Source organism: Lampetra fluviatilis, chromosome 32 (assembly GCF_964198595.1).
Source record: "Lampetra fluviatilis chromosome 32, kcLamFluv1.1, whole genome shotgun sequence".
Lineage (NCBI taxonomy): Eukaryota > Metazoa > Chordata > Hyperoartia > Petromyzontiformes > Petromyzontidae > Lampetra > Lampetra fluviatilis.
In genome coordinates, this window is record NC_136306.1 from 5,115,431 (window position 1) to 5,143,084 (window position 27,654).

The following is a 27,654-nucleotide window of genomic DNA, read 5'->3' on the forward strand; positions in this document are numbered from 1 at the left end:
AAATGTGTATATATTGCTGTTTGCTGTTTGACATAAATGGCTCGTTTGGGCAGATGGCTGCAGTGGAAATCAAAGGCTTGTTTTCATAAAGAGCTGTCGGTGATGAGATTGTACGTATAAATATCCTTAAAAAAAACACGTGGAAGGGGGAAAAAAACAAAAGCCCTATCAAACGCCACAAATCAAAGTCCAAAGCAATCAAGGCGAAGGGGGCCCTTTAATGAGCGTGCGCGAATAAGCTAGCGTGCTAACGAACGCCCATTATTGTGGAGTGGCTTCGTTAACTCACAGTCTGCATTGGCCTCGGCTCATGAGCAGTCGCCAAGCCGGGTTGGGATTAAGGGTTTGTGGTCTACTCGAGCGATTTGTTGGGCAACTGTTTGCAGGCGATAGTCACCCGCAACCCGTTTAGCTGTGAACGCACGAGAGGTGATTGTGCGCGCGTATGGCATTGCGTGTGAGTGTGCGTGTATATCATCTCAGTGTATAGTGGGGAGCGGTGGTGTAGCGGTTAGCGCGCTACACTACGAACCTGTCGACCCGGGTTCGATTCCCGCTCACGGCAAACACCGCCAGTGACGATTATCTGAACCGGTCCTGGGCCTCCCCTAGGTCGACTCAGCCTCAAATGAGTACCTGGTGCGGCGTGTAAACATCGCAGGTAGGGAGACAAAGGCGGCCGGGCGTGGTGTTGGCCACCCACCCCCTCGTGTGCCGTGCCGGCCTTTATAGGTGCTCGCTAACAGCACTTGCCCCTACAGTCTGTTAAGGCTATATGGGGAATCTTTATCTTTATGATCTTTATATCATCTCAGTGTATATTGAAATTGAATGTGTGTATGATGATGGTGATGTATGTGTATGTACATATGTTTTTTTTGGTAATATGCATTTTGTATATACATGTATATCAGTGTTATAGGTGTCGGTGTGTATGTTACTGTGTCTGTGTGTTGGTATAAATAATGGGGAGCGGTAGTGAAGCGGTTAGCGCGCTGCGCTACGAACCCGGTGACCCGAGTTCAATTCATGCTCACGGCCAACACCAATGACGATTATCTGAACCAGCTATGGGCCTCCCCTAGGTATACTCAGCCTCAAATTAGTACCTGGTGCGGTGTGTAAACATCGCCACGAGAGAGACAAAGGCGGCCAGGCGTGGTGCACCCCCTCGTGTGCCATGCCGGCCTTCATAGGTGCTCACTAATAGCACTTACCCCAACAGTTTGTTAAGGCTATACGGGGGATCTTTATCTTTGGTATAAATATATAAAAAGGTAAAGGTGCAGCCCTGCAATGGCTTGCTCACGCCACTGCTGGCGCAAGGGGCCTCCACTCGAGTGAGCTCGAGAAAGGCCCCTCCAGTGGAGGGCATGTTGGCCTCTTCCATGCGGCCCAGATGTCTGGGTAGAGGTGGGAGGACCCACACCCTGCGAACTGCGGCCTGCTGATTGACTGCGCTGGACTCATTAACACTGTGGGCAGGACAGACGAGGGAGGGTGGGCAAACGGGAGGGGATTTGATAATTTTTTCCCCTTTTGCTTCAATGGCTGCGTCGGGAAATGGGATTTGAACCACCGGCTCCAGTGCGCTGAACACTACATCACGGCAGCTCCTTTACACCACATGGATTGGTGTTATAGATGCTGCTGCTGCGTTGGCAGTGGTGCACAATCACAATGAACGGCAACAAAAAAGACCTCAACCTATGCATCGACAACACTGCCCCAATAGAGAAAAGAAAATATATATAGCAGGTGACATTTTGAGCAATGTGCTATGAAGAAAGGCCATTGCCGGAATCATCGCCTGTTATATAACTAGAAAACTTTTTTGGGCACACATTTTTTTGTTGATAAACGTGTTGAGTTGTTATTGTTGTTGTTGTTAACTCTGCTAGTGCACCACTGCCATTGCAGCAACAACACCACCAGACAATTTGTTCAATAAAAAAAACTTCCGCAGAACAGCTTTCCGGTCAGCCTTGAGGCCTTGCCAAATGTTGTCCGGCATGATGTCCGACGTTTCACTGCACGGTGGCTAGGAGATGTGATCTTCCTCGCCTGGTATGCAGGAGGTCTGAAGTTCGATCCTGACCCTGACGCCTGCTGTATATTTGGAGTTTGCGGTGTTTTCCCCGTGATCGCGTGAATTTATTTTTCTGGGTCCTCCGGTTTCTCCCTCCACGTTTAGAAACATGCACTGAGATTATTCAGATAATTTTGGTGCGAAAAATGTGCAAATGATGGGCCACTTTGCTGAGCTATCATTTGTGGCCAGGTCGCTTCTGAAAAATAAGTTAAACCTCAGTGGGCTTTGCCTGATAGGATGGGGATGGCTCTATTTGTTTGTGTTTTGGTGATTTATATTTATATTCTTGGTTCTTTCGGTAAAGTCACGTAGAAGGGAAATAATAAAATAATATGAATATAATAATATAAAATATAAAAAATTTAGTTTTATATTTATATTATTTTATTATTTCCCTTCTACGTGACTTTACCGAAAGAACCAAGAATATGAATCCCTGCAATCACGAAAGCTTTAAATATAAATATTTAATAATGTTGATATTTATTATTTTATTATTTCCATTCTACGTGACTTTACCGAAAGAACCAAGAATATGAATCCCTGCAGTCACGAAAGCTTTAAATATAAATATTTAATAATGTTGATATTTATCATTTTATTATTTCCATTCTACGTGACTTTACAGAAAGAACCAAGAAGATGAATCCCTGCAGTCACGAAAGCTTTAAATATAAATATTTAATAATGTTGATTTTTATTATTTTATTATTTCCATTCTACATGACTTTACCGAAATAACCAAGAAGATGAATCCCTGCAGTCACGAAAGCTTTAAATATAAATATTGAATAATGTTGATTTTTATTATTTTATTATTTCCATTCTATGTGACTTTACCGAAAGAACCAAGAATATGAATCCCTGCAGTCACGAAAGCTTTAAATCGAAATTTTTTTGGTGATTTGTTTACCTTTCTGGAACTTTGCACTACTATCGTGTTGTTGTGTACTGTTTGTTGTTGTAACGTTCTGACCCGCCCCGACTCGACATCTGCGAAGAAGAGCTTTATAGCTCATCGCATTCCTCCTCGAGTATAAATAAATATTCCGATTCTGATTCTGAACTGTTGTGTTGAGTTTAAAATATATATGTGTGTAATTGAGCATCGAATGTGGTGTGTTTTTGCCGTGTAGGAGCCGGTGGATGAGTTTGACATGCAGGAGGACATCATCAAAGACCCGTACCCACCGGACGAATTCCCAGGTGCGTGACGATGCAGAGACACGGAACGGACACGAGCCACACAAGCCGCGACAACATCCTGGCCGGCAAATTCGTTCCAAGAACTGACACAGGGGACACTCGTGAAAAGGAATCTGAGTCTGTTGTGGATAATGACGTTAATCTGCGCAGGCGGCAAGTCCATGGCTCAAATTACCCCTCCCATGCCGTCCAATTTCGCTCTCACCCACTTGTTTGTACTCCAGAGTTCAGGAGACTAGACGTGTATCCGTAGCGTCGTCGTCGTCGTCCATGCAAGATCGCATCTCTAACAACCGCCGAGGAACCGCAGACACGAGCTTCGAAGACAGCAGCGGCTGCCAGGCGGCGAGGAGCCGGCGCTAGCAGCAACTGCCCAAGCTCTGCAGTCCTCAATTCATTGAGATGTTTTCAGCCAATTAATAACTGTTTTTACATGTGGGAGGAAACTGGAGCACCCGGAGAAAACCCACACGTACGAGGGGGGAACGCAATCTATCCCATAACAGAAGGCTTCCCCTTGCCTTCCTCAACAGCATTGTTTAGTTGATACCATCAGCAATATTCCGGGTGATTTGTTCATTTGCATACAATTTGCAGAATTCTAAAGACATCGATTCTTCAAAATGGACATGAATCGATGACTCGCCGCGTCATCGTTACACCTCGTCTCCCTAACCAGCATTGCCTTTCCCCCAAAGTGACCTCTCCCCCATGACCCCCTTTCCTGCGCGTGACCCCCGCCCCCGCTCACCTCGTCAGGCGACGACGAGGAGTGCGACCCTGAGCTGCCGCTGGGTCCACGTCCGCGCATCACGGAGGAGCTCGCCATCAAGGAGAAGCTCGTGCCCATGCCCGAGGCCTCCTCCTTCTTCATCTTCGGCACCAAGAACAAGTGGGCGGGGGGGGGGATGCGGGGGGAGAGATTGGGGGTTTAGGTTGGAGTTCGGGACAGGGGTGGAATTCGGGTTGACGGTTAAGAGTTAGGGGTGGAGTTGTGGTTAGAGGTCCAGGGCTAGGGGTGAAGTTAGTGTTAGTGGTTAGGGATTGAGTTAGGGTTGAGGTTTATTGTTCGGGGTTGGGGGTTAGTGTTTGGAGTGAGGAGTTGGTAATGGATAGTGTTAGTGTTATGTTTGCGAGGGCTGCGGTTAGAGTGACGCTTAGTGTGGGGTAGGTGTTATGGTTCGTGTTCGATATGTAGGCAGTGCCGACGCAGTGAGACACCATCACACACCCATGTGTGTGTGTGTGTGAGCCTCCAGCACCTTAGTGGCACACTGCAGTTGTTATTGTTGTTGTGTGTGTGCAGTAGTGAAGCGGTTAGCGCGCTGCACTATGAACCCGGCGACCCGAGTTAGATTTTCGCTTATGGCCAACAGCAGCGGTGATTATCCGAACTGGGTCCTGGGCCTCCCATCGGTCGCCTCAGTCTCCAATAAGCACCTGGTGTGGTGTGTAAACGTCACCACTGGGAAGACAAAGACGGCCAGGCGTGGTGTTGGCTACCCACCCCCTCGTGCGCCGTGTCGGCCTTCAAAGTTGCTCGCTAACAGCTCTTTCCCCAACTGTCTGTCTTTGTGTGCGCGTGCAGGTTCCGCATCATGTGCCACCGCATCGTCAACCACACGTCATTCACGAACCTCATCCTCGTCTTCATCCTGCTCAGCAGCATCTCCCTCGCCGCCGAGGACCCCATCGACCCCTACTCCTTCCGAAACGAGGTGAGGCCTTCCTCACTCTTCCTCATAATCATCCTCCTCCGATCATCGATTTCCTCCTCCTCATCGAGAGGACCTTGTTGGACATGTGACATCCTAGCGGTTTCAGCATCAAGTGAATCTCGTTGCTTTGAATCTTCACAAAGTGAAGAGACGGCTCTCTTAGCTGACGGGTTTGTCCATCGTGAAGCTCATCGCGGACTTATTATGTTATTCAGGATTCCTGTGCCTTGCCTAATTAGACTTTAATATCATCATCGTAATTATCATCACCAGGGAAAGCATCATCAAGTATAGTAGGGTGGGGTAAGAGGCCTACGTGGGGTACAAGCCATTTGTGTCCTGGTGCTCACCCCGCGTGGTTGTTGTGCTGCTGGTACCACCACCAGCACCAGCAGCAGCAGCAGCAGAGAACTCTAGAGGAGGGCACCACTGCACCCCAACCTGGCCATGGCTGATGAGACCACTTCTGTCAGCACCAGGACAACAAAGGCCTTTTAATTATAGATTTGAAGCTTTCGTGACTGCAAGGATTCATGCTGTTTTTTTTTTCGGTAAAGTCACGTAGGTAAAAATTTTTAATGTATTAGCCAACGACGTTTCGGGCGCAACACAAGCGTCCTTCTTGAGGTGGGGACAACTTAGCGAAAGCACAACCGCTTAAGTGTGTCTCAGAGGTGGCTGTGATGAGTAATTATATATATAATATATATTATATATATATAATATATGAGTAATTATATATAATATATATTATATATATATAATATATATATATAATATATATTATATATATAATTACTCACTTAGGCGGTGTGCTTTCGCTAAGTTGTCCCCACCTGAAGAAGGACGCTTGTGTTGCGCCCGAAACGTCGTGATTTAATTCATTTAGATTTTTTTTTTACCTACGTGACTTTACCGGAAAAAAACAAAGAGTAAAAAAGGCCTTTTACCTCACGTAGGCCTCTCATCCCACAATACCCTACATAGCAGTATAATAATCATCACCATTCTCTTCTACATTTGTTTTGCTGAGTAAGAGTTTACAACATTTTTTAGATTTTCATGCCTCGGTTCTGATGACTGTTGCTCTTCATCGTCATCAACTGGATCTATCCACTGCTGGATGAAGGCTTCCACAGGTCGTCGCCAAGTGGAATTTTTTTTCCACGTTTGTTCACCTGACAGCTTTTATTATTTATCGGACTGTGTTGGGTGGAGGAGGGGTGTACGACACAACATTTTACTCACACGGCAGTCTGACACAAAAATGTGAATAGGTCGCGAAAGACTGCGCACGTTAAATTATCTTCTGTCCATTTAATTTCCTTGAGTTCGTTATTCAGTCAACACCATTTCAAATTTCTACTGATCTTATGTTATCAGCCTGTTTGAAATTCTGCCAAATTAATTAGATTTCCTTATTTGCTTATTTTGCTTCGACTTATCTCATTCTGCGTTTCTTCTCTTGCTCATTTCTTTTCCGCTCAGATTCTCTCCTTCTTTGACATCGGCTTCACGGCCGTCTTCACCACGGAGATCGTCCTCAAGGTGAAGGGCGTCGTTGTAAACGCGGCGTGAGACAATTTCCCCCGTATCAGCTGTCGTCTTCCCTGGACCACACGAAACACCTCGCTCATGTCCAAGACCCTCAGCCAGATGCATGTCTTGTTAACCGCGTGAGATCCCCCCCCAGCCAACACGTGGCACAGCTCTAAGCCCTTCCCACATGTAAAATAAACAGGTATTCACTTAAATAACACAACTATAAAGGAATCAACAGGTCAGAGAAGGAGCTGTCTAATCACGTGCAACTAACATAACGTTGCGTGACCTCTGATCCTGCCCTGACCCCTGACCCCGCCGTACGGCCGCCCTGCTCAGATGACGGCGTACGGAGCGTTCATGCACACGGGCTCCTTCCTGCGCAACTACTTCAACATCCTCGACTGCTTTGTGGTGACCGTGTCTCTCGTCTCCTTCGGCATCCAGTGAGCGCCCGTCCGGTCCCTGCTCCTGGGTTCCCAGCATCGTCGTCCCTGCACCCTGATCTCTAGTTCTTTGGTCCCTCTTCTATGACTCTTCGTCGCTGCACCCTGATCTCTAATTCTTTGGTCCCTCTTCTATGACTCTTCGTCGCTGCACCCTGATCTCTAGTTCTTTGGTCCCTCTTCTATGACTCTTCGTCGCTGCACCCTGATCTCTAGTTCTTTGGTCCCTCTTCTATGACTCTTCGTCCCTGCACCCTGATCTCTAGTTCTTTGGTCCCTCTTCTATGACTCTTCGTCCCTGCACCCTGATCTCTAGTTCTTTGGTCCCTCTTCTATGACTCTTCGTCGCTGCACCCTGATCTCTAGTTCTTTGGTCCCTCTTCTATGACTCTTCGTCCCTGCACCCTGATCTCTAGTTCTTTGGTCCCTCTTCTATGACTCTTCGTCGCTGCACCATGATTTTTTGATACCTCGTCGCTGGTCTCTTGCACCTCGTCCACGGTTGATGGTCCACGGGCCTTGGGCCCTGGTCTCAGGTGTTTGGTCCCCTCTCCAAGGTCTTTGGCCATGGTGCCTAGCCTTGGCCATTGGTTCCTGATCTCATGCTCCATGGTCTCTGGTTCCTGGTCTCTGAAACCTGATCTTTGGGCACTAGCCTCGGATGTTTGGTCAATAGTCCCAGGTCTTTGGTCCATGGTTCCTATCCTTGGTCTTCGGTTCCTGGTCCAATCGTTCCTGGTCTCTGGGACCTGGTCTTTGGTTCTTGATACCCGTCCTCGTATCCTAATCCTTCCCTGGATTGGCAGTGGGAGTGGAGTGGAAACGGATGATTGTGCTGATAATGACGGTGACAGTGATGATGATTTGGGGTTACACTCGAATTGGTGATGATGGTGATGCAGATGACGAAAGTGATGTTGATGAGCATCATTCTGTCGGTGATAATGGTGAGGATGCTACATTATTTCATTACGATGAGGATAGTAAATAGGAAGACGACGACGATGATGATTGAGACGTTGCTAATGAAGGTGACGATGAAGCCAACGGCGATGGTATGCTGATGACGACAACGGTGATGATGTTTGGTGAGGCTGATGGCGATGGTACGATGGCGGTGACGATGTTTTCAGGTCCAGCGCCATCTCCGTGGTGAAGATCCTGCGTGTGTTGAGGGTGCTCAGACCTCTTCGAGCCATCAACAGAGCAAAGGGTCTTAAGGTGCAACAGCTGTCCCACACATCTGCTACAGCAACGACTACAACCACAGCTACCACTACAACCACAGCTACAACCACAAGCACAGCTGCAACCACAACCACAGCTGCAACCACAACTATAACCACAGCTGCAACCACAGCTACAACTGTAGCCACAGCTCAACACAGCTACATTTGCTATATATGCACCTGTGTATGTCCTCTGGGGAGCGGTGGTGCAGTGGTTGAGCGCGCTGCGCTAATCTGGCAACCCGAGTTCCATTCCCGCTCACGGCCGCCACCGTCGGCGGTGAAATATCTGAGAATAAATCCTGGGCGTCCCCTAGGTCGACTCAGCCTTAAATGAGTACCTGGTGCAGTGTGTAAACATCAGCGCTGGGGAGAGACAAAGGCGGACGGGCATGGTGTTGGCCACACCACCGCGTCATCGGTGCGCCGTGCCGGCCATCATAGGGTGTTTCTCGCGAACAGCACTTGCCCCAACAGTCTGTTTAACGGCGATGCGGGGGGCGGGTCTTTGTCTCTGTGCGGCGAGCAGCACGTGGTTCAGTGCGTGTTTGTGGCGATCCGCACCATCGGCAACATCGTGATCGTCACCACCCTCCTGCAGTTCATCTTCGCTTGCATCGGCGTGCAGCTCTTCAAGGTGGGGACCTTCATCGTCGTCATCGCTGTTATCACTCTCATCGTCGTCACTGTTATTGTCATCATTGTAATCATTGTCATCGTCGTCAAGGTCATTGTTATCAGCAACATTGTCATCATAATCACTGTCATCATCGTCGTCATCATTGTCATAATTGCTGTCATTGTCGTCATCCTCATGATCGTTATCATCATCACCACCACCATCATCATTGTGTCATGATCGTTATCGTCACTACCTCCACCACCATCATCATCATCGTCATCATGGTGTTTATATTGATGATGTCAGCGTTACCATCTAGATGGATGTTTAAACACCTCGTGAGGCATCATCAAGGCGATGCTGCTGCTGCTGCTGCTGCTGTTGTTTGTGTAGTCGATTCAATTGTTGATGCCATTGACATCAGAGTTGTAGCTGACATCATTGTTTTTTCAGGTGTCTGTTCATGTTGATGTTTGGTGTCATCTTTGTCGTCGTTGTTGTCGATGTTGTTGACGTGGTCGACGTTGTGTCCGTCTGCACAGGGGAGATTTTTCGCGTGCACGGATGAATCCAAGAACACGGAGGCGGAGTGCAAGTGAGATATTAAACAACTCCCCACCTCTTCTCCTTCACCATCACCATCATCACTCCCGCCTCATCAACGCTTGCCGTTGCCCCTCATTGTCTTGCCGTGCGCGCGACAGGGGCCTGTTCATCTGGTACAAGGAGGGAAACCTGGACTACCCGGAGGTGCGCGAGCGCATCTGGTACAAGAACGACTTCAACTTCGACAACGTGATGGCCGGCATGATGACCCTCTTCACCGTGTCCACCTTCGAGGGCTGGCCGCAGTGCGTCCGCATCGCGGCTCCACCACGGGGGGTCGGGGGGGGGGTGGTACAAGGAGATGGGGAGATGGGCAGAGAGAGGGATAGGGAGATGGGGAGACGGGGAGACAGGGAGAAAGGGTCAGGGAGACAGGGAGAGATGTAAATTGGGGAGAGAGGGGGGTGGGGAGAGAGGGCCAGGGAGGCAGTAACAGGGAGACAGGGACAGGATGGGATGAGAAAACGGGGGTTCCGCCAATTAGGAGTGAAATGATTGAGATGAGATGTGAGAGCCGAGGGGTTGTGAGATGCCGGGGCATTGAAGCCCCCAATAAATGCGAATCTTATCCCTGGTGAAGCCAGGCCCAAGATCTGCTGCTATTGGTGGTGTCACCCCACGGCCTGCCATTCCCCACCTCTCCACTGACCGGCACCCCCACTCCGCTCTCCTGCCCCGACCGCTCACAGGTTCTTGTACCGAGCCATCGACTCGAGCAAGGAGGACATCGGCCCCATCTACAACAACCGCGTGGAGATGTCTGTCTTCTTCATTATCTACATCATCATCATCGCCTTCTTCATGATGAACATCTTCGTGGGCTTCGTCATCGTCACCTTCCAGGACCAGGGCGAGAAGGAGTACCGCAACTGCGAGCTCGACAAGAACCAGGTGTGTGTCCCCCCCCCCCCTCCGCGTTCGAGCACGCGTCGAGTGGCGTTCACTTTGCTTCACGTGGGCCGGTGGCCCGGCGAGACTGGAGACGAACGGGGAGACTGGGGTTCAATGAAGGAGGGGGAGATTGAGAGACGGAGATGGTGGAGACAGTGACACGGAGACTGGAGGCTGGAGAGAGGGAGACTAAGCTAATTAACACGGATTCTTGTCTCCCACGTGTGCCCTGCGTCTGCCACCTGTGTGTCCCCTCTTTGTCCCCTCCGTGTCCCCTCCGTGTCCCCTCCGTGTCCCCTCCGTGTCCCCTCCGTGTCCCCTCTGTGTCCCCTCCGTGTCCCCGCTGTGTCCCCGCTGTGTCCCCTCCGTGTCCCCTCTGTGTCCCCTCCGTGTCCCCGCTGTGTCCCCTCTGTGTCCCCTCCGTGTCCCCTCCGTGTCCCCGCTGTGTCCCCGCTGTGTCCCCACGTGTCCCCGTGCACAGAGGCAGTGCGTCGAGTACGCCATCAATGCGCGCCCGCTGCGGCGCTTCATCCCGCGTAACCCGTACCGCTACAACGTGTGGTACGTGGCCAACCACCCCGCCTTCGAGTACTCCATGTTCGCCCTCATCGTCGCCAACTCGCTCTGCCTCGGCATGCAGGTACTGTGCACGGGGCTCCGGGTACGCCTGGGGGTGAGGGGGTGTGTAGGTACGTGGGGGTGGGGGGGGTGTAGCTACGTGGGGGTGGGGGTGTGTAGGTACGTGTGGGGGTGGGTGTGTAGGTACGTGTGGGGGGGGGGGTGTAGGTACGTGGGGGTGGGGGGGTGTAGGTACGTGTGGGGGTGGGGGTGTAGGTACGCGTGGGTGGGGGGGTGTAGGTACGTGGGGGTGGGGGGGTGTAGGTACGTGTGGGGGGGGGGTGTAGGTACGTGTGGGGGTGGGTGTGTAGGTACGTGTGGGGGGGGGGGTGTAGGTACGTGGGGGTGGGGGGGTGTAGGTACGTGTGGGGGTGGGGGTGTAGGTACGCGTGGGTGGGGGGGTGTAGGTACGTGGGGGTGGGGGGGTGTAGGTACGTGTGGGGGTGGGGGTGTAGGTACGTGTGGGGGGGGGGGTGTAGGTACGTGGGGGTGGGGGGGTGTAGGTACGTGTGGGGGGGGGGTGTAGCTACGTGGGGGTGGGGGGGTGTAGGTACGCGTGGGTGGGGGGTGTGTAGGTACATGGGGGTGGGGGGGTGTGTAGGTACGTGTGGGGGTGGGGGGGTGTAGGTACGTGTGGGGGTGGGGGTGTAGGTACGCGTGGGTGGGGGGTGTGTAGGTACATGGGGGTGGGGGGGTGTAGGTACATGGGGGTGGGGGGGTGTAGGTACGTGTGGGGGGGTGTGTGTAGGTACATGGGGGTGGGGGGGTGTGTAGGTACGTGTGGGGGTGGGGGTACGTGTGGGGGGGGGGTGTGTAGGTACGTGTGGGGGGGTGTGTGTAGGTACATGGGGGTGGGGGGGTGTAGGTACGTGTGGGGGTGTAGGTACGTGTGGGGGGGGGGGTGTAGGTACGCGTGGGTGGGGGGTGTGTAGGTACATGGGGGTGGGGGGGTGTGTAGGTACGTGTGGGGGTGGGGGGGTGTAGGTACGTGTGGGGGTGGGGGTGTGTAGGTACGTGTGGGGGTGGGGGTGTGTAGGTACGTGGGGGTGGGGGGGTGTAGGTACGTGTGGGGGTGGGGGTGTGTAGGTACGTGTGGGGGTGGGGGTGTGTAGGTACGTGGGGGGGGGGGGGGTGTAGGTACGTGTGGGGGTGGGGGTGTGTAGGTACGTGGGGGTGGGGGGGTGTGTAGGTACGTGGGGGTGGGGGGGTGTAGGTACGTGTGGGGGTGGGGGTGTGTAGGTACGTGTGGGGGTGGGGGTGTGTAGGTACGTGGGGGGGGGGGGGTGTAGGTACGTGTGGGGGTGGGGGTGTGTAGGTACGTGGGGGTGGGGGGGTGTGTAGGTACGTGGGGGTGGGGGTGTGTAGGTACGTGGGGGGGGGGGGGTGTAGGTACGCGTGGGGGAAGCGGGGCATACAGTAGAGAGGACATATGTATAAGAGGTAAAGACGCAGCCTTGCAACGTCTCGCTCGCGCCACTGCCAGCAGAAGCGCCTCCACGAGAGGGAGCTCTGGAACGCTTCCTCGAGTGGAGGGTATTCGGCTTGAAATGTTGACACTGGCCAGAGCGTGTAGGAAGTAACCCACAGTCTACCCCACCACAGATGACTTGCCGATCGACTAACTACGCTGGGTGCACAGAGGCCAGGGGGGGGGGGGGGCGAGGGGGGGATTGAAGAAACTTGCCACCGACGGGAGAGCAGACCGGCGAAACTCCGGGTCGCTAACCATTGCACCCTCCCCTCCCCGCAGCACTACGGCCAGTCGGAGGAGTTCAGCCACGTGATGGACGTCCTCAATCTCATCTTCACGTTCCTCTTCACCGGAGAGATGATTGTCAAGATCATCGCCTACAAGCCCCGGGTGAGGGCGCGCGCGAACCTTACTCTACTCGACATTTGCGCGAGGGCTCGCGCTGCCGGACCGACTGTTTTGTCCCGTCCACACACTGTGTTCCACCACCACGCTGCAGGTCACAACAGCACACTCGCTCGCTCACTCGAAGGCAAAGATCCCCTGTATAGCTTCATCAGATTGTTGGGGCAAGTGCCGTTAGCGAGTATCAGCTGTGAAGGCCGTCGCAGCACACTTGGGGGTGGGTGGCCAGACCACGTCCGACCGCCTTTGTCTGCCCGGCGGTGATGTTTTTACACACCGCACCAGGTACTAATTTCAGGCCAAATCAACCTGGGGGAGGCCCAGGACCGGTTCAAATACTCGTCACTGGTGTTGTCTGTAAGCAGAAATCGAACCCGGTTTGCCAGATTAGTAGTGCAGCGTGCTAACCGTTGAAATACCGCTACTCACACCCACTCACTCACCCACTCACTCACCCACTCACTCACCCACTCACTCACCCACTCACTCACCCACTCACTCACACACTCACTCACCCACTCAGTCACTCACTCACTCACACACTCACTCACCCACCCACTCACTCACCCACTCACTCACCCACTCACCCACTCACTCACTCACTAACTCACTACAGCCAGCCCGCCTGGCTCACCAGCGTGCAAGGTGCTCGTGCGCCCACTCACTCACCCACTCAGTCACCCACTCAGTCACCCACTCAGTCACCCACTCAGTCACCCACTCACTCACCCACTCACTCACTCACTCACCCACTCACTCACTTACTCACTACAGCCAGCCCGCCTGGCTCACCAGCGTGCAAGGTGCTCGTGCGCCCACTCTCACTCACCCACTCGCTTACCCACTCAGTCACCCACTCAGTCACCCACTCACTCACCCACCCACTCACTCACCCACTCACTTACCCACTCAGTCACCCACTCACTCACCCACTCAGTCACTCACTCACTCACTCACCCACTCACTCACCCACCCACTCACTCACCCACTCACTCACCCACTCACCCACTCACTCACTCACTAACTCACTACAGCCCGCCCGCCTGGCTCACCAGCGTGCAAGGTGCTCGTGCGCCCACTCTCACTCACCCACTCGCTTACCCACTCAGTCACCCACTCAGTCACCCACTCACTCACCCACTCACTCACCCACTCACTCACCCACTCACTCACCCACTCACTCACCCACTCACTTACCCACTCACTCACCCACTCACTCACCCACTCACTCACCCACTTACTCACCCACTCACTCACCCACTCACTCACCCACTCACTCACCCACTCACTCACCCACTCACTCACCCACTTACTCACCCACTCACTCACCCACTCACTCACCCACTCACTCACCCACTCACTCACCCACTCACTCACCTACTCACCCACCCACTCACTCACCCACTCACTCACTCACCCACTCACTCACCACACTGCAGGTCACAACGCTTCTTTTTCTGCTTCTTCTCTCGCACTATTCCACATTGGAATTCCCTCCCATCGTCTCGATATCCTAACCTTGCTCAATTGTTTTTTTTTGGGCCTGTGCTCAGCAACCGTGATTAGCAGAATGTCACTCACCGTGATTTGACATCTGTGAACAACTCACGCTGAATTCTCCCGATCTCGTCACAGCTCAGAAGCTAAGCAGCCATGAGCCTGGCTCATACTTGGATGGGTGGCCACCAGGGTTTGCCGGGTGATGCAAGTTGTGGTGGTCAGGAAATTGAAGCGCTGAGTGTCACCCCCTTGGCGTGTACGCATTGGTGGGTCGTCTCCCCGTTATCTCACCGTCGTTGTCTCGTGCTGCCACCCAGGGATACTTCACCGACCCCTGGAACGTGTTTGACTTCCTGATCGTCGTCGGCAGCATCGTCGACGTCCTGCTCAGCAAACTCGACGTGAGCGATCGCGCTCCACTTGCCACACGCATCACACACCACGCATGCCACACACCACACATGCCACACACCATGCACGCTATGCACCGCACGTGCCACACCACGCACGCCATCATGCACGTGCCACACACCACACGTGCCACACCACGCACGCCATCATGCACGTGCCACACACCACACATGCCACACGAAATGCCATGCAGTGTTATTGACACAGATCGTGTTGAATTTGTATTTGGTAATTGTGCTTGTGAACCACTGGCAAAGCAACAGCACCATCATCATCATCATCACATAATTAATGTCAAGTAATTGAACTGTGATCTGTTGACCCCACGCCGATGCGTCGATGACCCCCACCGTGACCCACGATCTGCGACCCCGGCAGACGTCAGAGGGCTCGTCGCGGATCTCCATCACGTTCTTCCGTCTCTTCCGCGTCATGCGCCTCGTCAAACTTCTGGCGCGAGGAGAAGGCCTCCGCATCCTCCTCTGGACCTTCATCAAGTCCTTCCAGGTCAGGGGTCGCGAGCGATGGGCGTGGTGGCAGCGATGTTGCAAGTGGCTCTCAGCGATTTTGTTAAATGGCCGTCACTGTCTTCTTGGTTCTTTCGGTAAAGTCACGTAGAAGGGAAATAATAAAATCATAAAAATAAAACATAATAAAATAATTCTCACGACGTTTCGGCCACAACGCAAGCAGCCGTCCTCAGGTGAAAAACAGGTCTGTCGGAAAGACAGCGTCTGACAGACCTGTTCTTCACCTGAGGACGGCTGCTTGTGTTGTGGCCGAAACGTCGTGAGAATTATTTTATTATGTTTTTTTTTTTCCTTCTACGTGACTTTACAGAATGAACCAAGAAGATGAATCCCTGCAGTCACGAAAGCTTTAAATCGAAATTTGGCTGTCACTATGTTTGAATCTCCGTCGTCGTCGCTGCTCAGCGTTGTCGTCGGTGTCGTTGTGACAATCGAGGTGAATCCTGTCGTCCCCGCAGGCCCTGCCGTACGTGGCTCTGCTCATCGTCATGCTCTTCTTCATCTACGCCGTCATCGGCATGCAGGCGAGCGCCGAACCATGCACCCTACCCGAGTACCCACCGGCCAATCGACCCCACATACTCCATCCAACCCGGTCTGACCCCAACTCCAGGGACCCTCCCTAAACAGCTGCCCTGCCTACTTTAGACCACCCGATCCACCTTCGCTACGGCACCTCACCTACCCACCCCACTTACCGCACTTACCCTTCTCGACCCCATTCCACTGCCCCATACCCCACCGTATTAAACCACAACAAACCTGCCACACCTTACCCAGGCCATCTGCCCATACCGGGCCCAAAAACACTGCCCTGTCCCATCACTCCACCCATCACAAATACCCTACCCAACCACACGTACCGAACTCCACTCCGCTTCCCACACCCTGCCCTCGCCCTTTGTGTGCATGTGGTGTGTGTGATGTATGTGCGTGTATTGTGTGTGCGTGTGGTGTGTGTGCGTGCGTGTGGTGTGTGTGCATGTGGTCTGTGTGTGCGTGTGGTGTGTGTGCGTGTGGTGTGTGTGTGTGTGTGGTGTGTGTGCGTGTGGTGTGTGTGCGTGTGGTGTGTGTGCGTGTGGTGTGTGTGCGTGTGGTGTGTGTGCGTGTGGTGTGTGTGCGTGTGGTGTGTGTGCGTGTGGTGTGTGTGCGTGTGGTGTGTGTGCATGTGATGTGTGTGTGTGTGGTGTGTGTGCGTGTGGTGTGTGTGCGTGTGGTGTGTGTGCGTGTGGTGTGTGTGCGTGTGGTGTGTGTGCGTGTGGTGTGTATGCGTGTGGTGTGTGTGCGTGTGGTGTGTGTGCGTGTGGTGTGTGTGCGCGTGGTGTGTGCATGTGGTGTGTGTGCGTGTGGTGTGTGTGCGTGTGGTGTGTGTGCGCGTGGTGTGTGCATGTGGTGTGTGTGCGTGTGGTGTGTGTGCGTGTGGTGTGTGTGCGTGTGGTGTGTGTGCATGCACGCGTGTGTGCGTTGTGAACCTCACCGACGGCCGTTGTGCGTCATGCAGATGTTTGGCAAGATCGCGCTGCAGGACGGGGCGGAGATCAACCGCAACAACAACTTCCAGACGTTCCCACAGGCCGTGCTCGTCCTGTTCAGGTGGCGGTTACCCCCAGCCACCTCTACTCACACTCACTCGCTCGCTCCTGCCCATCTCGACTCACCCCCAGCTACATCTGACTCACAATCACTCACCCTCACTCAACCTTAGGCACCTCAAGTCACCCGCAGTCATACCCAGCCGTACTCAGCAATGTGTACATAGCTAGCTATCCAAATACACATGTACCCATGTGCCTGTGTACCTATCTTCTTGTGTGAATGTGTGCCAGTGTACCCATGTATACACGTGCACCTGTATCCATGTGTCTGTACAATCACGTACCTGTGTACCTGTGGGTGTGTACTGATGTATCCGTACACCCGTATGCCCATGCACCCGTATATCCACATGCACCCATGTGCCCACACGTGCCCGTGTGCCCACGTGCGCCCGTGTGCCTGCGCTCCCAGGTGTGCGACGGGCGAGCGCTGGCACGAGATCATGCTGGCCTGCATGCCGGGGAAGCGCTGCGACGAGAAGTCGGACTACAGCCCTGGCGAGGAGTTCACGTGCGGCAGCAACTTCGCCATCTTCTACTTCATCAGCTTCTACATGCTGTGCGCCTTCCTGGTGAGCGACCCGCGCACTGTCGCGGCGGCGGTGGATTGTGTCAACCACCGGGGTGACGAGACACCGGCACCAGCAAACCGGCTGACATGATGCAGATGTCAACGGACAGCCAATACCAAAGTGCCACCACCACCACCACCGCCGTCATTACCACCACTGCCACTATCACCCCCATCACCACCACTGCCGCCTATGCCATTGCCAACATCACCACCACCGTCGCCCCCATCACCACCACTACCACTGCCGCCTATGCCATCACCACCAGTATCACCCTCATCACCATCACCACCAGCTTCACACCTTCTGCCATCATCAACCCTATTACCACCACTATAATTACCACTACCACCACCACCACCGCCAACATCATCATCATCATGAATTGTTTGTGATGCACAACTGTAGTGTTGACTCACGCAATCTCCTCCCCCTCCTCCTAAGATCATCAACCTCTTCGTGGCCGTCATCATGGACAACTTTGACTACCTGACGCGGGATTGGTCCATCCTGGGCCCTCACCACCTCGACGAGTTCAAGAGGATCTGGGCCGAGTACGACCCCGATGCCAAGTGAGGACCCCCCCCCGAAGGAAACCGCCCCCCCACCCCCCCGACCCCCACCCCCACCTACCCCCACCCACCCCCACCCACGCAGAGATACGGGCGCCGCACTGGCGAGACTTGAACTACCTCGCCTGGTATGCAGGAGGTCGTGGGTTCGATCCCAACCCTGGTGCCTGCTGTATACAGGGTGCTTCAAAATTTTTTTTAACACTTCTGAGAATTTGAAATACCACAAGAAATGTGCCTCTGGGCTCTTGAGACCACCTGGGGAAGATTCCAGACATGCGTTGACAATGAAGTGGAGACTCTTTGACTTTTTGTTATCATGTTACAGTGTATTATCCATAATTTTTTCGTAAATAAGTGTTAACATTTTTTTGAAGCACTCTGTATTTTGGAAGTTTGCAAGTTCTCCCTGCGGTCGCGTGGAATTTTCTCCGAGTCCTCCGGTTTTACCCTCCACATTTATAAACATATCTTTTGAGTATTTGGCTGCTATGAATTTCCACATGATAAGCCACTTCGTTGAGCTATCATTTGTGGCCAGGTCGCTTCTGAAAAACAGCTATATAGCTCAGTGGGCCTTAGTGAAATAAAAGGTTTAGTTTTGTTGAAAAACCACTCCCCATTGAAAAAGACTGCGCCCCACTCATAAACACTGCCCCCAAACACATCGATACAACCCCCATTAGTAGACACTGCGCTACATAGACAGACACATCCTCTCACCGTGAGACACTACCACCCCCCACCATCAACACATGGACGCTGCCCCCTACCCACAGACATACACTCTCATTTAGACACTGCCCCCCCCCCCCCACACACACCACCCCTCATTGTGAATTCTACATTCACCAAAAATTGCGAAAAACTATAAATCTGTGAATAACTTTCCAGTGCTCGTGTTCACAGCGATCCCTAACCCCCTAACCGCCATTCCCTCCCTTCGCCCCCCACGTCTGCATGCGCCTGCGTACCCAGAGGCCGCATCAAACACGCCGACGTGCTTGCGCTGCTCAGGAGGATCCAGCCACCTCTGGGCTTCGGCAAGCTGTGTCCTCTCCGCGTGGCATGCAAGGTGAGGGGACCCCCTTATACGGTCATTGCCGTCGTTGTCGTCATCATCAGCACCATCGCCATCTGTCCACTGCTGGATGCGACGATCTGTGGAGCAGGAGGCACCAGGGCCAACCTCATGTCCAGTGGAGAACATTCAAGTTCCAGCTCACAGCCAGCCACTGATCGCATTGCTGTCTTCATGTGGTAGATGTCCTCTTAAGCGTCTCTCTTTCCTCTCACCATCTCTCTCTCCCCTCCCCGTGTCTCTCTCCCCATGTCTCTCTCTCCTCTCACCATCTCTCTCTCCCCTCCCCGTGTCTCTCTCCTCTCACCATCTCTCTCTCCCCTCCCCGTGTCTCTCTCCTCTCACCATGTCTCTCTTCTCTCACCATCTCTCTCTCCCCTCCCCGTGTCTCACTCCCCATGTCTCTCTCCTCTCACCATCTCTCTCTCCCCTCCCCGTGTCTCTCTCCTCTCACCATCTCTCTCTCCCCTCCCCATGTCTCTCTCCTCTCACCATGTCTCTCTCCTCTCACCATCTCTCTCTCCCCTCCCCGTGTCTCACTCCCCATGTCTCTCTCCTCTCACCATCTCTCTCTCCCCTCCCCGTGCCTCACTCCCCATGTCTCTCTCATCCCCGTCTCTCTCCCCTCCCCGTGCCTCACTCCCCATGTCTCTCCCAACGCCGTCTCTCTCCCCTCCCCGTGTCTCTCTGCGCCCCCAGCGCTTCGTCACCATGAACATGCCGCTGAACAGCGATGGCACGGTCATGTTCAACGCCACGATCTTCGCCCTCGTCCGCACGGCGCTCAAGATTAGGACCGAAGGTAACAAACGGCCTTTCGTCCGTCCATCCGTCTGGTCATCGTCACTCACGGCCCTGGGAGACCCGGGGATTGGAGAGGGGTGGGGTGGGGGGGGTCCCAGCATCATAAACGAGGAGGAGGGGGCGGGTGGGCGCGACGTCAGCGACTGATTCCCCCGCGTCTCACGCAGGTGGAAACAAGATTCAGAACAATGAGGAGCTCCGAGCCATCATCAAGGGCATCTGGAACCGGACCAGCATGAAGCTTCTGGACCAGGTGATCCCACCGCCAGGAGGTACGCTCAACAACAACGACAGCCGACATTCGCCACCAAGTGACGGGGTGACGTCACCACCGGGCTTGTGCCGGACTAGGTGTACTTTGAGGGCACGTCAAGTGTCGAAGGCTGTCTGGGCAGGAGGTCACGAGACAGATCCAGGTGTTGAGGGTTGACCGACAGAAAGACAAAGATCTCCCATATAGCCTTAACAGACTGTTGGGGCAAAGTGCTGTTAGCGAGCACCTACGCGGTCAGCATAGCACACGAGGGGTGGGTGGCCATCGCCGCAGCCGCCCGATTTTAATCTCGCACACGCACGTGACACCCGCACGCACTCACTCACGCACGCACGCGCTCACGCACGCACTCACTCACGCACACACGCACTCACGCACGCACGCACGCACGTACTCACGCACGCACTCACTCACGCACACACTTACTCACTCACGTACTCACGCACTCACGCACGCACGCACTCACTCACTCATGCACGCACTCACTCACTCACGCACTCACTCACTCACTCACGCACGCACACTCACGCACGCACGCACTCACGCACGCACGCACGCGCGCACACGTGAGTGCCTCGTGGGTGCAGGAGTCACCCCAGCGCTAAACCACTTTAATTATAGAATATAAATATTGTCATTTGTATGTAAATTTTCTCAAGATGCCTGTCGACCCACATGTGATTTGATTTACCAAAAAAAAAAATTAGACGGTTTATTTTGTAGTTTAATAACAGCCTTTCATTCGACCGCCCTCCGTCCTGCCCGGCGCAGGCAACCCACACAGCGTCTCCCTCTCTTTTTCGCCAATAATTTATTTTTGTTATCAATCTCCGAAACCCAACCCCGTCTCCAGCGACTGAATTGCAACCGTCATTATCATCGGGGAACCGGCAGGGTGGCGACGCAGGGGTAACACTCGTACCTCACAGGGAGAAGCGCCTGGGTTCCATTCCTGACTCGAGCACCCTTTCTGTGTGGAGTTTGCATGTTCCCCCCTCTGCTCTGCCGACTTTGAGTTAGTCTGTGTGCGAGTGTGTACGAGGCGGCCGAGCGTGGTGCCGGTCACCCACCCCCTTGTGTGCAGTGCCGGCCTTCATAGGTGCTACTCGCTAGCAGCACTTGCCCCAACAGTCTGTTAAGGCTACACGGGCGACCTTTGCGTATGCGTGAGGGAGTGGTAGTGTAGCGGTTTAGCGCGCCGTGCCACGAATCCGGTGACCCCAGTTTGGTGAGTATATCCGTGGGACAATCGCTGTTGGCTCCATGCCACAAAGTGGTACTGGTTCGACGCCGGGAGGGGGCTAGGTCAACTGAAAACCCCCCAGCCAGGGTTTGAACTCAAACCCTCCGATCTTGCGAGTCGGTCGCTCTCCAGGCGAGCCACCCCGGCGTGTGCCGAGCAAGAAGAGAAAACTGCGGAACTCAAAAATCGATCAACCAGGAACTTATCTCGCCGAGCGCACGGAGCTCGCAATCCGGAGCTCGCCGGCTTCATCTGCTTTGCAGTCAATCCTCTACTGGATTGACTGCGGTTGCAGTCAATCCAGTAGAGACAATCTCCGATTGTGTGCCCTTGCAAAGTTGTGCTAATTTTTTTGACCCGCAGAGGGATGATGGGTCGAGTCAACTCCCAAAATAAGATGTGAACTCGTAACCTTTTGATTGCAGGCCGCCCGCTCGTTTGACGAACGGGCTGCAAATGATCGTTATCATAATATATATGTACTATATACGTACAAAAATAAAGTGAATCGCTGTTTGTCTCTGGGCATGGTTAACCTCTTCCCGTTGCCACGGCGACCCCGGCGCGTGGCCTGGCAGAGGACGAGATCACGGTGGGGAAGTTCTACGCCACGTACCTCATCCAGGACTACTTCCGCAAGTTCAAGATGCGCAAGGAGCAGGAGGAGCTGGGATTCGGGCCTGACCACCTGGCCCTACAGGTGGGACGGGAGCGTGGCACGCGGCAACCGCACGGCACACTGCAGTACACCGCACTGCAGCGCTCGCCGCGCTACGAGCCAGGATGAGTCTCATTCGCAAGAGTGACCTGGGGCATTAGTCTGCCAGTAGGGCGCGCTAAATGCTGCCGTGTGTGTGTGTGTCATTTCAATGGAGTAATACGGCACGTTTGGACGCTGGCATACAATGGCCTCCTCTTGAGAGTGATGTCAATGGCCTACTCTTGAGAGATTGGGAATAGTATGAATTGCCACCGTCGCACCGAGCTCCGTGTGTGTTTTCGCACCCGGACTGTGAAGCAAATGGCGCGTAGTATTATTCCAGCTTGTTACAACGGCAGTATTAATCGGGGCGACCGCTGGGTTCGAACTGTGAAAGTCTGCGACAAAGCGGCAAATGTGCCGCCGCTGGGCCGGTCACCGCTGTGGAGCGGCTCGCAATCGGGAGGAGGTCGCGAGTTCAAATCCTGGTTCGGGTTTGGCGGTTGACTCAGCCCATCATCAACTCGACGGGGCAGAATAAACGAGTAACACTTTGCGGGGGAAGCCAACGGTGATTGTCGCACGGAATGGTTCACCTCCTGACATTTGGGGCATGTGCATGTGGAATTTTAAGAAATTTTAAGAAGAAATGTTGAAAAATCGAATGCGACCGTCAAATTGCTTGGCGGTGCGACAGCGCGCATGCCAGACCCTTTTAAACATTTATGCGCGATTTGCGTGCGTGCGAGTGTGCAAGTGTGTGTGTCTGTGTGTCTGTGTGTGTGCGTGAGTGAGCATGCGGGAGTGCGGGCGTACGTGTGTGTGAGTGCGTGCGTGCGTGTGTGTGTCTGTGTGTGTCTGTGTGTGTCTGTGTGTGTGTGTCTGTGTGTGTGCGAGTGCGTGTGTCTGTGTGTGCGCGAGTGTGTGTGTCTGTCTGTGTGTGTGTGTCTGTGTGTGTGTGTGTGTGTCTGTGTGTGTGTCTGTGTGTGTGTGCGTGAGTGAGCATGCGAGAGTGCGTGCGTGCGTACCGCGGCCGCGCTTTAGAGCCAATTAAAGTGTCGGGTCGCCTCTGTGACGCTCCGCTAGAAAATCTCCGCACGGCACATCCTCAGCCACGAAGATTCGCGTGCGTGCACGTGACAAAGAGCGGTGGCGCAGTGGTTAGCGCATCGCTCCACGAACCCCCGCCGGCCAATTCCCGCTCACGGACAATATTTGAATTGGTCCGGACCTCCCTGAGATCGACTCAGCCTTCAAATGTGTACCCTGTCCGGTGTGCAAACATAAGCGCCGGGGAGACAAATGCGGCCAGGCGTAGTGCTGACTCCACCACCCATTCGCGTGCCGTTGCTCGTCTTCGTGGGTGCTCGCTAACAGCACTTGGCCCAACAAGCTCTATGAGGCTACACGGGGGATCTTTCGTCTTTGTTTGCGTGTGGAAGCACGAGCCAGAAATTTTCGTGTCCGCATGTGATTGTCGTCGTGGTATCCGCGCTGGAAATTACGATCTTGTTAAATAGCAATTACAGCCACTCAAGGACGTGGGGCGTGTGTGCGGGAGGGCGCACACACGAAGACAAAGATCCCCCATATAGCATTGAACAGACTGTTGGGGCAAGTGCCGTTAGCGAGCACTTGTGAAGGTTGGTACGGCGCACGAAGTCGGGGAGGGGGGGGGGGGTTGGATGTGACCAGGTCAATGCCCTATGTCACCCCTGTGCTTATGTTGACACACACTGCATCAGGTACACAATTATGGCTGAGTCGACCTAAGGGAAGCCAAAAACTGGTTCAGATGATCTCCACTCGATGTTAGCCTTGGCCCGGAATTGAACTCGGGTGGTCAGGTTTGTTTTGTAGGGCAGTGCGCTCACCACTCAGGTGACCAAGCTACGGCGAGGGCACACGCAACAACAACAACAGCAGCTTTCCATTCACCCCTAAGTGGTGTTGATGTCACCACGGTGCTTGTGCCAGGCTTGGAGCACTTTGAGGTTACGTGAAGTGTCGAAGACTCACTGCAGTCAAGAGTTCCCTGGACAGACCTAGGTGTCATCGGTTGACTGACTGAGATGACTGCCAGATGCACCACCTGTGCTTCCAACTGTGCCAACTTGCTGCGTTTTATTCACCCGGCACTCCGCTCTTTGCTGGAAGGCACATGCCTCCAACTGCCCAGTAGCATCCTTCACGAGCCTCCTCCACAAAGGCTGATCTTGACACGGCTGGAACCGGTCTTTCGGCAAGTCCACTGAGCTCCACATCCTCCTCGACCACAGCCCATCTCTTCTCCAGCCCATGCCGTGCCCATTTAGCGCCCTCTTTTTGGCCAAACAAAAGCTTCTAGGGCATGCGGTGGCTGGGCATGCGGGCTACATGACCTATCCAAACGTAGAGTCGCTTGCCAGAGTAGCTCACCGATGGGACCGTGTCCGGATTTGACTGGCAGACATACACACAAAAAAGGCAAAGACTCCCGTATATCCTTTAAAACACTGATGGGGCAAGTGTTGTTATGAAACAACTATGAAGGCTAGCGCAGCACACAAGGAGGTGGGTGGTCAGTACCAAGCCCACCGACCGTTATCTCCCCAGTGTCAATATTTACACATAGCACCCGGTACTCATTTGAGGCTGAATCGAACTAGGGGAGCCCCAAGACTGGTTCAGATGATCATCACCCGTGTTGGCCGTGAGCAGGAATCGAACCTGGGTCGCCAGGTTCATAGCGTAGCGCACTAACCACCGCGCCACCGCTCCCCCATAACACACGCACGCGCACGTTCGCGCGCACACAGGCTCGTGCGCACACGTGTTTGTGCGAGCATTTAATTTACGTCCCGTTTAAATTGCGCGTTCAGAAGAAAAATGAGAATCTGCGCCTCTGAGCGGGGTGGATAAAAAAAGACTTGTTTTGTGTGAAACGAGGTTTCTCATCGTTATTTATGGGTGTGATTTCCGTGGCACAAACGACTCCCATTTTGGTGCAATCATCTTGACTTTGAGCGGAGCAGCGGTAGCAGCAGCAGCAAAAAAAAGCCAACTATCCCATTCAAATGAGCTCATCTCCCATGTACAGCCCTGCAAAGCCAGTGGTGTAAATTCCACCTTCCTATGGCAGGGGCAAGTCTCTCCAGAGGACAACCAACTTGACCACTTCACAAAGCGTGGTACTCATTTTATCGACCCCGTAGAGATGATTATCCGAGTGATAGCCCCGACCGGTGTTTGAACTGGCAACCTTCTGATGATTGCGAGTCGTTTCGCTGAACCACTGAGCCACCAGGCACAAGCGAGCAGCAGCGAACTGTGCCGGGAGGCTGGAGAGATGTGAGCTGTCCAGCCTCTCTTTTTTCTCTCCACCACCACCCCCCCCATCTCTATCTCCGAATTCCTTTCATTCTGATTATTTTTATCAAATCGCCTCGCATTAAAGTGGAGCAGAATTGGCAGGTTTCTGATCGGGGCGGGGGGTGTGGGACTGATGCCGCGGGTGTGCGAGGAACAAAGCGAGAGAGAGGGGGGTGAGTGCGGCGGGGTGGGAGCGGTGGTGGTGGGGGTGAGTTTGGAAGGCCGTACGTGTTCATCCCGTACGGCGGCAGGATTTTAAAAGCCGGCAGAGAAAAAAAATCCGAGAGAGAACCGGAGGGGCTCGCTAAAGACGGAGAGAGCGAGGGGGAGAGGGAGGGGAGGGAGTGGGAGAGAGTGAGGGGGAGAGGGAGGGAGGGAGGGTGAGAGAGTGGGAGAGGTGTTGGACGGGTGGCGGTGCGAGCGGGGGAGATACGGTGCCAAACAAAAAAAAAACCCGGCGACATAAAAGCGCCGTGAGTTGAGGCTGGGGAGACAGACGGAAGCGCGGGGAGGCGGTGGGAGTTGAGGCTGCTTGGGACAGACGGACGGAACGAGGCCAGGAGTTGACGCTGGGAGGAAACGCACGCGGACGGGATCGCGATGCGCGCGTCTGCCGGAGGTCGGAGGGACTGGCACCTGGTGGACCTCGACTACTCCATGTCCTACATGAGCTGCTACAGCGTAGGGAGACCGGCGGCTTCGCTTTCCCTCCTCTTCGTCCCACGTCTCTCCATTCTGCCTCCCTGTAACTCGAACCCGGTGTTCCTCCATCGTCGTGTTTGTGTCCCGCCCGTGCTACCTTCTCGTCGTCGTCGACATCGTAATCATCGTCGTCATTCATCATTTAACATCGTTGACTTCATCGTCATCGTTGTCATTCATTATCAACGATGTCATTGTCAACATCGTCATCATGGTCATCATCACCATTGGTTCCCCTACGTCTGCATGTGTTTGTCCGCGCGTCCGTCATGCGCGCGTGCGCGCGAGTGTTTGCGTGCGTTCCCCCGTCACTCGCAGAGTGTTTGAGTTCTGGGAACACCGCGGCCTCCAAGGGAGCGTCCACCGAGAGAACGCGACGTGCCGAATTCAATCAAGCAGCGGTCGTAGGACAGAAGGTTGTGACGTGGGGGTCAGAGTTTTCTTCTTTTAAAAAATTACGCTTGTCCCACCGTTGTGACTTTGCCCGGGCGTTATTATGCAAAAATATAATTTTATTCGCGATGGGCTCGGCTAATCTGAGATGGCAAGCGCTGAAATTTTTGACGTCTTCGAGCTTGTAGCGTGAAATCTTGTGTTTGCGGTGATTGGCGGTTGAGTCATTTGCATAAACAAAAAAATTCAAGAGTTTGACGGTCGCGATCTCTCGTGATCTATTTGTTTAAACGGCGCGTCTCCGTGCGTGTACACCAGCAAGTGTGAGAATTTGTTTTCATGCACTCCTAATGAGTCCAGGCCATCGGGAATGCGCCGCGCTGATCACGCAGGGAGTAAGCTCTTCTGAGTAAACAGCACCGTCTTTGGTCTGTTGCAAAAACTGGCTCAGACCCAAGGATGGACCCCAACGTTCGGCCCTCTCCGTGCGTGACCGAGCGAGTGAGCGAGCGAGCGAGCGTCTCCCCTTGTCACCCGCAAAGTTTCCCGCCCGCCTCCGGGCATTGGCCCGATTCACACGAATCCGTTAAAAATAAACGCGTCGTCGTCGTGGTCGTCTCCAAACCCTCCTCCGACGAGGACAGACCCCGCTCGGAAATTCCTGAATTAAAATTCGACTCGCCGGCCAAAAATAAATAAATATGCAAATCGGTCACGCGAGCGTGCTGTGTAATTGGCTCATTTTCCTGCTGTTAAATTGACCCCGCAGCTTTGCAGGTGTGCGTGAGGCTGGGAAGGCGTCCTTGCGCACGGGACTTGTGCCTGCAATTATCATTATCATCATTACCATCGCCGTTATCGCCATTTTCGCGTTAAAACTTCAGTGGTTGGTGAAATAATTAAGGAGTTTAGGGCTCTCCAGCCAAGAAAAAAATACATTCTGAAGAGATATGTCCAAGTTGAGTGCTATTGAGCGGTCAGCACACCGGCCCTATCTATCCATGGTTATCAGTCAACAACATGTTATTTCGATCGTTATAAACATCACCTATCGTCAGCATCTGTGCTCTCCATTAAACA

The 27,654-nt window shown here is 53.7% G+C and overlaps 1 protein-coding gene across 2 annotated transcripts in view; it reads left to right on the forward strand.

Annotated features, from left to right (window-relative positions):
- LOC144943677 (voltage-dependent L-type calcium channel subunit alpha-1D-like) overlaps positions 1-27,654 on the forward strand; it is an 86,734-nt gene that overhangs the window by 37,729 nt on the left and 21,351 nt on the right. For both annotated transcript variants that reach the window (XM_078871383.1, XM_078871384.1), the window contains exons 16-37: positions 3,229-3,298; positions 4,058-4,190; positions 4,887-5,016; positions 6,505-6,564; positions 6,898-7,004; positions 8,138-8,225; positions 8,763-8,870; positions 9,398-9,450; positions 9,560-9,706; positions 10,151-10,352; positions 10,834-10,992; positions 12,721-12,831; positions 14,664-14,747; positions 15,136-15,264; positions 15,746-15,811; positions 16,789-16,880; positions 17,295-17,454; positions 17,899-18,026; positions 19,005-19,101; positions 19,807-19,909; positions 20,079-20,183; positions 22,007-22,128. In XM_078871383.1, the coding sequence (XP_078727509.1) occupies positions 3,229-3,298; positions 4,058-4,190; positions 4,887-5,016; positions 6,505-6,564; positions 6,898-7,004; positions 8,138-8,225; positions 8,763-8,870; positions 9,398-9,450; positions 9,560-9,706; positions 10,151-10,352; positions 10,834-10,992; positions 12,721-12,831; positions 14,664-14,747; positions 15,136-15,264; positions 15,746-15,811; positions 16,789-16,880; positions 17,295-17,454; positions 17,899-18,026; positions 19,005-19,101; positions 19,807-19,909; positions 20,079-20,183; positions 22,007-22,128 (2,454 nt within the window). The remainder of the gene's footprint in view (positions 1-3,228; positions 3,299-4,057; positions 4,191-4,886; positions 5,017-6,504; positions 6,565-6,897; positions 7,005-8,137; positions 8,226-8,762; positions 8,871-9,397; positions 9,451-9,559; positions 9,707-10,150; positions 10,353-10,833; positions 10,993-12,720; positions 12,832-14,663; positions 14,748-15,135; positions 15,265-15,745; positions 15,812-16,788; positions 16,881-17,294; positions 17,455-17,898; positions 18,027-19,004; positions 19,102-19,806; positions 19,910-20,078; positions 20,184-22,006; positions 22,129-27,654) is intronic.